Source organism: Mauremys reevesii, linkage group 18 (genome assembly GCF_016161935.1).
Source record: "Mauremys reevesii isolate NIE-2019 linkage group 18, ASM1616193v1, whole genome shotgun sequence".
In the NCBI taxonomy this organism is placed as follows: domain Eukaryota; kingdom Metazoa; phylum Chordata; order Testudines; family Geoemydidae; genus Mauremys; species Mauremys reevesii.
Window position 1 is genome coordinate 21,353,327 of NC_052640.1, and position 10,702 is coordinate 21,364,028.

At 40.7% G+C, this 10,702-nt stretch overlaps 1 protein-coding gene across 7 annotated transcripts in view; it reads left to right on the top strand.

The window, feature by feature from the left end:
- Window positions 1–10,702, top strand: part of EIF4ENIF1 (eukaryotic translation initiation factor 4E nuclear import factor 1) — a 38,064-nt gene that overhangs the window by 24,908 nt on the left and 2,454 nt on the right. For 6 of the 7 annotated variants that reach the window (XM_039505665.1, XM_039505669.1, XM_039505671.1 and 3 more), the window contains 8 exons: window positions 2,294–2,365; window positions 2,848–3,031; window positions 3,566–3,645; window positions 4,203–4,342; window positions 5,400–5,484; window positions 7,368–7,500; window positions 9,749–10,081; window positions 10,379–10,543. In XM_039505665.1, coding sequence (XP_039361599.1) covers window positions 2,294–2,365; window positions 2,848–3,031; window positions 3,566–3,645; window positions 4,203–4,342; window positions 5,400–5,484; window positions 7,368–7,500; window positions 9,749–10,081; window positions 10,379–10,543 — 1,192 coding nt within the window. The remainder of the gene's footprint in view (window positions 1–2,293; window positions 2,366–2,847; window positions 3,032–3,565; window positions 3,646–4,202; window positions 4,343–5,399; window positions 5,485–7,367; window positions 7,501–9,748; window positions 10,082–10,378; window positions 10,544–10,702) is intronic. The other variant, XM_039505666.1, reaches the window with a different exon arrangement.

Genomic DNA, 10,702 nt, shown 5'->3' on the forward strand with positions numbered 1-10,702 from the left:
CTTCACAAGTGGACCTCTATTGAAGATTTAGGAAGACTGCTCAGTCTGACCCACAAGCTAATAGGCAAAGTTCTAGAACTTGCTTGACAAAAAGATCACATCTCGTGCTACAAAAGAATTGGCCATTTTGGTTAGGGGAGAAGGTTTATCTCTGCACTTAGTATTAACCCTTCAAGGTATAAGTTGCCCAAAAAGTTAGCTTTCTGTTGAAGATTTATTTCTGTTGCACATCGCACAAAGCACATGTGTTAATGACTTCATAGAGAACGCTAGCTAATACTGCATTGTTTCCTCTTTGTATTAGTGGAAGTGTTGGGGCAGTTTCCCCAGTAGAAAAATGGAGATCAATTGGGCTTCCTGCAATACTTCAGATGACAGCAGTAATACCGTACTTGTAATAGTTGGGTGCTCTGAAACCTCTTGACTTCAATGAGTATTTGTACAATTGTGATAATACAGATACAGTATATAATACTAAGACTTGTGCTAGTTTAAAATTTAACATACATCTTTTACTTTAATGGAGTAAATTATGACCATCTCCCACATGAGGTAGACTGAGAATTGTACTAGAAACTTAATCTTTCAGAAAACAAGTGTGATCTCTATATCCAGTAGGAAGTATTGATGCATTATTGTGGCTTCAGACTAGAAATGCACTTTAAACCAATGGATCTTTATTGTAAAAAATGGTGGCAAAAGTTTTTAATATGGAGTTTTAAGAATTTCTATTTAACTTCAGATCAAGTGTCAGTTGATAGGTTGTTTTTTTTAATTTCCAGCCTTGCAAACAACCTGGAATTTCATAGTCAGCTTCATTATTTTTCTTAGCCTGTGAAGTCTTGCTAGTGATTAAATTATGCCCTTCACTGTACCTGTCCAACTTCTAACTTTCAATGCAGAAGCGTATATGAAGGCAAAATTTAGTGAGTGGGGTTTCAGAAGTGTAACTTGAGGTGTGAATTTGGCCTATAGAATTATTGCTGTGAGCCTGGTTTTATAGTCAGGTTTATTTTGCTAAAATGGCAAAACATGGTGGAAACTGAGCATAGTTAATCTGGAAGGCACTGAGACACATATACAACTCACTGTTACTATCTTTAGACACTTCTTAAAGGAACCACACTATATTGTGCCTTAACAAAATTCAGTTGTCTAATCTAGTCCAGTGCAAACACTCAAACTGGTGTACCTGGAAGGTTTGGGGTTTGACTTGTAGGTATCTAAAGACTCTTGGAACAAGAAACTTTCCATGCAAGTGCAATAGAGGTTTTCCTACACTGTATAAATGCCCTCATTCAGTACTGGTCTCTCTGCTGGAATTGGATGTTTCTCTGAGATAATGGATTGCACAAATTAAGAACGTGAGTGAGCATGATAGTTGTAGGAAAAAGGAGGGCTTTTTCATGTCCCAGTCTATTAAACCCTTTGATTTCCCAAATGTTGACAATTATCAAGGAATATAGTCCTGTATAGTTACAAACTTTGTAACCTATATCTTAAATGAAAATTGCTTAGTAGTTTAACAATTTCAACATAATTGTCACTCCCACATATTGGAAAGAGATGAGAGGGCGAGGTTATTTTGCTATTATGTATTTTTTTTGCTGGACTACTCATTCAAGCTTCAACATTATTTGATCAGAAGCAAACTGGGTGAGTAGGAAGACTTTTATAGCAAGGAATGTCAGGCATCTTAATTTATTTCATCACCTGGTTAATTTTTACATCCCCATAGATTACCATGCGAGCATCAGGATAATCAATTTTGTGCATCAGAAATGGACTCAGTGTTCTAGATCAGATCTTGTCTTTTTTTCATATGGTGGACTGACTCCCCTGTCACCCACAATTTCCTATCCTTCTTATGGCAACTATAGCATTAACTTATGACGTTCAATAAAGTATTTCACAAATTTAGCTACAGTACCTTATGCAATTTAGCAGATAGAAGCTAGTAAAGCCTACACTGTGAGAGCACTCAATGACACTGTTTAGAAAATCTGTTGGACCTCAGTCAGACTTACAATCAGCAGTTTTAACTTGGACCCATCTGAGCTGGTTAGGTAGCAGTGCTTATCAGAAGACTTACATTATGAAATTATAAATATCAGTGGAATATGGTGGTTTGACTCTTAATGAAGTATGTACTAGGATCTTTATCACTACAGCTTGTGGTGGATGTCTCCTCGGTTATGGGAATGGTGTGGTTTCTGAGCCTCTATTGTAGTAATCAAATATTTACAAAATACCTGCAGATGTGAGAAACTGTATTTTGTTTTTTAATTCTTAGCAAAGCCTTGAAAGCCACTTGCTGTCTCCTCCTGAGATCCCAGGCCAACCTCTCCCAAAGAACATTTTGCAGGTATTTCTTTGAGACTGTCACATTGAAATGCTCCTTTACTCTTTTTTTCTGTGTGAGAAGCAAAAGATCATTCCAAAATGGGATTTTTACACATGTATTGTGGATTGCAATGGGGATATTCAATAGTCCAGATTTATTCCCACCAGACAGAAGTGGGGAAAAAAATGTATAGGAGAGATGACCTGCTAAATCACTGACAAGATTGAGAACTAGCCATTCAAAAATAGTGACAGACAATTGTCCAGAGTATTGGAACAAAACTTCACCCTTTCCATGCAGTAGAACTCTCAGATCACTTTAATTTTACTGTTTTTAATAGAACAAACATATGAGGAAAGAGGCTGGATGGGCCATCAAACTTAGTCTGTCAAGCTATTTAGTATGTGTATAGCTGTCAATGTGGCACAAGTACTACTAGTCTGCAGATTGTATGAAGACTATAGTCAATATTTATGACAGCTATTCATTACTTTTCCTCCAAGGAACTTCTTGGTCCACCCATTGCCAGACCTGCTTCATCCAATGTTCTTAGTGGCTTGATAGGTGGCTTGGAACCTGCAGCATCTTTGCTGAGCCAAAGAGCACCTTCCCCTCCAATTTCACAGGTGTTTCCAACTCGGGCTGCTTCTGCAGACTACCTCCGTCATAGGATCCCCTCACCAATTGGTAAGACTGCTTCTAGCATGCAGAACCCTTCTTATAGGGAAGAGAAGACAGATTTCTTTTGAAGTGTCAATTTTTAAAGCTGAATTCAGAGAATCACTTTGGATAGCATGATCTAACACTTAATGGGTGACCACCTTAAGGGCCACCTGTCTCCTCAAAGAATTCCATCTGCTGCTGATGCAAAATTCTGAAAACTCAAACTGACTGACTGGGACCTTGATAGTACTGCAAATTAAAGTAAAATTAGTCTTCATACTGGAGATCACAGTGCTATGAACAAGAAAATAGTTTTTCAGGCACTGGCTGGCACTTTGTAGTGCAAAAAGCATAGCTTGCTTCCCAGGGCAGCTGAGGCAAATGCCTTCATGCTTTGTATAGCTCTGTAAGTATGCTGGAGTGGTCTTGAGGCACTTCAAAAGCAATCCCATCTAGCCACCTTTTAAATCAAGGAGGGTAACTGGGGAGGGGGCTGGAGTCAACAGAAGATAAATGTCTGTTCTAAAACTTGTAGTTAAAATTGTCGTCATTCTGTAGGTTTTGGACCAAGTTCTCAGCAATTGCTCAGTGATCCATTTCAGGGGATGCGGAAGTCAATGAGTCCAGTTGCTGCACAGGTTAGATTCAGTGATTTCTGAAACTTAAATATTTATTAAGCACCTCTTTACCCATTTCTTGCAGGACCTAGTGGGAATGTAGGGGGTTTGAATAATGGAATGCCAATTCTTTCATATTGGCAGTTACATGAAGATACTACTTTAGTTGAATCAATCCTTAGCTTTGAAGCATGATATTCAGCACCTCACTCTTACACTTGTGGGGGGGGGGGATGTGCTTCAGCCTTGGATCCTGAGAATGCACTTGCCATCATTTCCAGTCTGATAACACTGTTGGTGTGCCCAGTGGGCCCATTCTAAAATGCCTTTAGAACTGTGTACTTTAAAAAAAAGTTTTTTGCAAGAGTGTATTGAGATGAAATGGAGACAGTAACTCGGTGTGAGTTTAATTTTCAGAGAAACTTATTAAAATGTCTGCCACTCCTGTTGACTATGTAGTTGTGAATTCTCTCACTATTCAAACCTTTGTATTTCCCTATATGGAATAGTGCAAGATCTGGGATAAAAAATAAATAAGCTTCACTGAGATTCTAATGCCTCCTCCTCCTTGACTTCAGATGAGTCCACTGGAGATGCAGCAAGCTGCCTTAGAGGGACTAGCTCTACCACATGATTTAGCCATGCAGGCAGCAAATTTCTACCAACCAGGTTTTGGCAAACCACAAATGGACAAAAGCAGAGATGGCTTCAGGAACAGGTGATATTCTAAAAACTTGCTTGACTGGAAAACACTTAATTCTGATAGTGTGTGCCTTTCACCTTTTCTGTGCCCTATTCCTTTTCAGTGGTGCCAATAGCTCATTATCCTTCCTCAATAATAGATGCAGTTTGTACTTAGGCTAGAACAGGTGCCTTGAAACCATATTGCCAGAAAGTTATATTGGCTTATGGTGTGATGTAAAGAGGATTAATGTGCCGGACTAGAAAATAGGATTTCAGAACTTATGTCGTGGAAGATAAAGAAACAGTCCTACTAAACATCATATGAAAAACCTGAACTTGAAATGGCAGCTGGTGTGTAAAACACCTTGTTCTTGTGGCTCAGTGGCTGTGCATTGCCATAGGCCAAAGTAATAAATAAAGCTGATCTTGGAATTTGCTTTCTAAGCAACAGAGCTCAGGCATAGCATGAAATAGATCTTTGTGAGTAAACGGGCCATCCGCTTTACTATATAACCTCTTAGTAGGTGACTTATGTAGTCAGAGCAATGTCCACTTTGAAGGCTGGTTGTCTAGCATCTTGGCTGGCTTTCATGGACAGAGGTATATTGTTAAACACCCTTTACAGCAAAGCACCCATTTTGAGAGCCTACTTTAAATGTAATTAGAACTTGTAGAATAAGAAGCCAAAAAAAACCCTAGAACTACCGGAAGATGCATGACATTTTAAGCTTATTCAGAAGCGAATGGCTATAAAGACCAAAAATACTGGAATAAAAATTGAATCTACAGTCCTCCTTTACCCACAAAAGTGAAAATAGTGATAGGAAAAATCAGCTGTACAGGCTTTTCTTTCTTGAACAGCACAATGACTAGTTATTTCCTGCATCAAAACAATGAATTGATTATTGGCATTTAAATGGCAGTGTGATCTATAAAGGGTGAACTTTGGAAATACTGTATTGATACCTGGGCAGTCACTAATTTTGGTATATCTTAAATTGTACCTATTTTTAGCATCAAAGGGTGAAAAGCAGGATTACCAAGACACTATAATGCTGCCTTGGCCTCTTAACATTCATGTCTGTTCATAGGCAGCAGCGAGTGACTAAGTCTCCGGCACCAGGCCACAGAGGGAATGCATCTTCTCCATCCCCTGCTGCATCCATCACTAGTATGGTCAGTACTTGCATCAATGTTAATTTTCCTTAATATGGAGAGGAAGAGGGTTAACTTTAAAGTAGCATACTAATTGCCATTCTTGAAATACCTTGTAGTTGTAAATAACTTATGGTCGGATTAATGCAGTTTGAGAATAACTATTTGCATTCAGATGGCCATATACAATATGGTCATCCAAGGGTTAGTCATTCTACTTCCTTAACCTCATTTGGATTACTGCTTAGATTTCAAACAATGTCCTCAGCCTCTCATATTGAAAACATAATTTTAAGGATTAACATGAAGGTCTGAATTTTCAGGACTAGTGATTTTAGGTGCCTTAATGTTTAGAGTGCTCAACTTGGTGTGACACCCCCACCCCCCAAGAAAATACTAAGCACTTGCGCTCTATCATAGAGGTGGGCAAACTACAGGCCACATCCGGTCCACAGGACGATCCTTGAGCTACTGGCCGGAGAGGCTAGCCCCTGGCCTCTCCCCTGTTGTCCCCCTCCCCCACAGCCTCAGCTCACAGTGCTGCCAGCACTCTGGGTGGTGGGGCTGCAAGCTCCTGCCGGGCAGCACAAGGGCATGGCTGGCTCCAGCTGGGCAGCACAGCTGCCAGTCCTAGTGCTCTGAGCAGCATGGTAAGGGGGTGGGGAGCAGGGGGGTTTGGATAAGGGGCAGAGGGTCCCAGGGGACAGGGAGCAAGTGGGGGATGGTTAGGGTTCAGGGGAGTCCAGGAGGGGGAAGTTGGGAGAAGGAGCGGGTGGGGGCGGGGGGTTGGATGGGTCAGGGATTCTGGAGGGGGGGGGCAGTCAGGGCAGGAAGTGGGAGGGGTGGATAGGGGGCAGGGGTTAGGCTGTCTGGGTAGGCAAAGCCTTCCCTACCCAGCCCTCCATACAGTTTCAGAATTCTGATGTGGCCCTCAGGTCAGTTTGCCCACCCCAGTCTATCAGATTGTGAGTTGAGAACCTAGAATCATAACTACTCTTGAATTTGGGCCTTCAGTAGAAACATTAAGTGGCAATTAATTCAGCTGAATTTATATAAGACTTAAATGTCAAAACCTTTATTTTTGTTCAATTGTGGATTAACTGATCACAAAACTACTTTCATAGATTTAAGAGTTTAAGTAAAATATGCACTATAGAAAAGTCCCCCTTGATAAAAGGACAGTCCCCCAGCTGGTCTGCAGAGCACTTGCTGGTGGCCCATGGCAAGAACTCTAGCCACCACATTCTGGCTCTTTCAAGCTGCTGCATCAAACAGCTAAAAATACACCTTCCTAATTGGTTCCATGTAAGCAATTGTTATAGTTGCAACACAGATGTTGTGTAATCGGGAAGGGGATGTGCCTTTTGTGAGAATCTAGGGGCCTGTCTACACTGGGAGTTGATCACTGAAGGTGGATTAGAGCTAAACCAGAATAAGTCCTTCTTGTCACCACATAGTTATTCAGGAATAGCTACTGTGCTTTAAATTCATATCCTCTCTTAATCTGAATCTTTCAAGTGCAGATAAATCCTTAAGTATAGACAATGAGAACTCTTGTTCTAATAACCTCTGGGCTCTTCTGGTATAAAGTAAACTCATGCACTTCTGCAAACCTTGGGTAAAATGAGATTTATAAGAAAAAGTAAAAGTGGAAAATAAACCTGGAATAGTGAAGACAAGCAGAAAATCTTGGGGTTGGGGGCTCAATTACATTAGACATGATGGGAAATTTTGACTTTAGGTGAGGAATGTTTATTTGGAGAGAAAATATGATTTACTGGGATACATGTGACCTTGTGCAGAGTTGCAAAAATTCTGCATTTGCACACTGAATAGATATAATGCCTAATACCTTATACTAACTGTTCTGGGTATCATTTGCTCACAATCCGTTCTCTTCACAGCTCTCTCCTTCCTTCACACCTACCTCAGTGATTCGTAAGATGTATGAAAGCAAAGAAAAAAATAAGGAGGAGCCAGTTTCTGGGAAAATGAGAGCCAATGATAGTAAAGATGAAGGTCAAAGGACACACGAAGGTACTGTAATGGCTTTGTTCTTGAAGGCAGATTCACCAATACACAAGGCTAGATTTAAAAAAAGCTGTGAATTCCTGCTCCTTAAATTCAAGTCTGGTCCTCTAAAGTAGTGTTAAGACATTCCCAACCTCCAGGACCATGTTTATGAAGGTGTACTTCAAACTTCCTGTACCTCCTTACTAGGGAGCTAGCTTACCTCTCCCTGAGCAAAATTCCACTCCTGTGGGCTTTGATAAACTCCCTTTTCCTTAAGGTCAGATCCTCTTGGATACAGTTGCACAGTGGTGTCTAAAAGGATGACCTGAAAATCTAAATGCTGATGGCTTAGACTTGCAAACAGGGCTTTTTGGCCTCAACCCTGTTAGAAAAGGGTACGTTGGTTCAGTAGGAATTGTATTTTTTTTACCATGTTAGACACACTTCCATCTCTTCCTTATTTGAGAAGAGTTCTTGGATCAGATGCAATCTAGAACTCTTAAGACTGCCCTTAAATTACTGCTCTGCCAGTTGAGCTTTCATTGTGCACATCCTTGTCACCTTACTTAACTTCTCCTCTGGACATCCTTTAAGAAATAGTCAACCAATTGCTATTTTGAGCAATTAAAAATAGCATGGTAGAAGGGTAAACTGGAAATGAGAAACTTATATTGTGAAGATTCTGCAACTGCCTCTGACCAGTTACTAATGAAATAATGGCCCTTTTCTCTACTCCCTTTGACAGTCATTTCAGCTGACTAAATATAGCATGGTAAAAGATCGCTTTCTAACTCGCACAGTGATCCATTAGCAGTTTTTTTTGATAACTCAGCTGCACCTTGTAGGATTTATATGGTTGTAGAACCAGCTTCAAATGCAATGGAAGATTGCAGGAGTGAAGGGGGTTATAATGGCATCAAGAGCCAGACAAGATTTATTTAAGATGAATACCTGGGTAAAACATCTACCCCTCACACATTAAATTCTAAAATACGTGTCAAGATGTAAATAGCCTTAGAGCACCTCTTACTCAGATGTTTCTGCCTCATATAGTTAGATTCCATCCACTGATTAACTTTGTAACTTGACTATAAAATTGAGCTGGGATCTGAAGTAATTGTTAAACCACTAACCTTAAAACTGGCATGAGTATAGACTGATGGAGGACTGGGCTTAGAGGTTACTGCAGTGGAGGAGTGTACTCTGTTGGGAGAGGAGAGACCTCTAAGATCTGAAAAGCTGCAGCTTGGTTCTCTCCACCTTCACTAAACATTAGTGGACATGGCATCCTCAGTTGACACTTCCCTTGGTTATCAGGATATGCAGGAATTTCCTCCTGTATAACCAGCAAAGAATCCTGTGGCACCTTATAGACTAACAGACATTTTGCAGCATGAACTTTCGTGGGTGAATACCCACTTCATCCTGTATAACTACTACTATTCCTCAACACACTTGTTGACCCTTCTTCATTTCTACTTTCTAGCAGTTAAATTTTTATGGAGGTTGGCTTACTAGATGAGCAGCTTGTCTTGCCTGTAAATCTCATCTTTGGGGAAACTGATAATCCTGTGCGCTTTTTTTCCCCTTCTCCCCCCCAACTCTAGAAATATTCTGTGTGGTTGTGGGTACCTCAGTCTCCAAGTGGCTAAGGATTGAGTGCTAGGAAGTAAGGACTGCCTCCAATTTGCATGTGATTAATTCCAGTAATAAGACTGGATGTCTATTCCCAAGAATACAAATTTACTTCTCTTGCCAGTATCACTTTGTCAAATCTAGCTGTATCTCTAAATTGTAACCTGACAACTAGATTTCCAGGCATGCTCCTCTAGCAGTACAGACTGCATCCAATCCTGGAGCTATAAAGGGCATTGTTAGTATGCTCATGTAGCTAATCTGAAGAACCTGGGTTTGAGGGATATCACTTGTCCTGAACTAGATTTTTAGACATAGCCTGTCTGTTTCAGCATAGCTTGTCAGTGTTTCAGCATGAATTGAATGAAGCTGAGACACTAACAGTGCGCTTTTTTTAAAACTCAGATACTGACTCCTTTCTTATCATTGCCTCCTCCACTTTCCTTTGACTTCAGAAGGAATCTAGGAAAGATGAGGGAAGTGGTAGGAAGACATCTGACTGAGCTCAGTCTCTCGTATATCTTCCAGACTTGTAATTGATAGTCTAGCAAATACCATACCTAGCTTTAAGACATTTCTGCCTTTTGTACATTGCACAACTAAATCAGATTTAAGTCTTATTTTAATTTGACTACAGATAACTTACTATCAGCTGGCTTGGTGGAGAATGCAGACCAAGATACTTCACCTGCTATAGGTTCCAAACTAGCTGCATTGCAACGTTCTGCATGTTCTACACCGCTTTCTCAGCCAAACCGTTGCACCAAAGAACAAGACTATAGGCCTAAATCAACTGGCAGAAAGACTCCTACAACAGCCTCCCCTGTACCAGGGTCTCCCTTCCTTCGTCCTGTTCACCAGGTACCCCTTGTACCAATTGTACGACCTACTCATCAACTCCATCCAGGATTGGTCCAGAGGATGCTGGCACAGGGGATGCATCCACAACATCTTCCTCTGCTGCAAGCAGGTAATCCTTTTACTTATACCACTTAACTGCAAGGGTGAAACTTCAAAATAAACTTGTTCATGGTTTCATAAGAAGCACTAACACCCTTACATAATGCTAGACTAAGATGTGTGGTGGTTGCCACAAATAGGCTGTTTTCCCTATTACAACAAATGCCTTTCATAAGACTGACAGTACTCTCTCAAACCAGCAATTGCTAAACAAGTGTGCCTTTCAAATGAAGCTCCTTGCTTATATTTCTGACTTTATTTAAAAAAAGAAGTAATGAGCCTCCCCACAACCTTGTCTAATCAATAGGTATGATTCCTCCAGGGGTGGACTTGTCTCACATACAGGGAATATCTACTCCCATCCTGGGCCAGCCTTTTTATCCATTACCAACAGCTGGCCATCACCTCTTAAACCCACGCTCTGGGACACCTCTGCAGCTGGCAATGATGCAACAGCAACTACAGCGATCAGGTAGGTTAAACAAGAGAACCCAAGATACTTAGTGTTCTAGACCTGACTAATCTGCACCCTAGGAACTTTGTATTGTCCCATGTTCAATTAATGAACTTAACTAACTGAAGGTACCTGGTAGCATACAGATATGGTTGAAACTTTCAAAGCTGTCTAGGA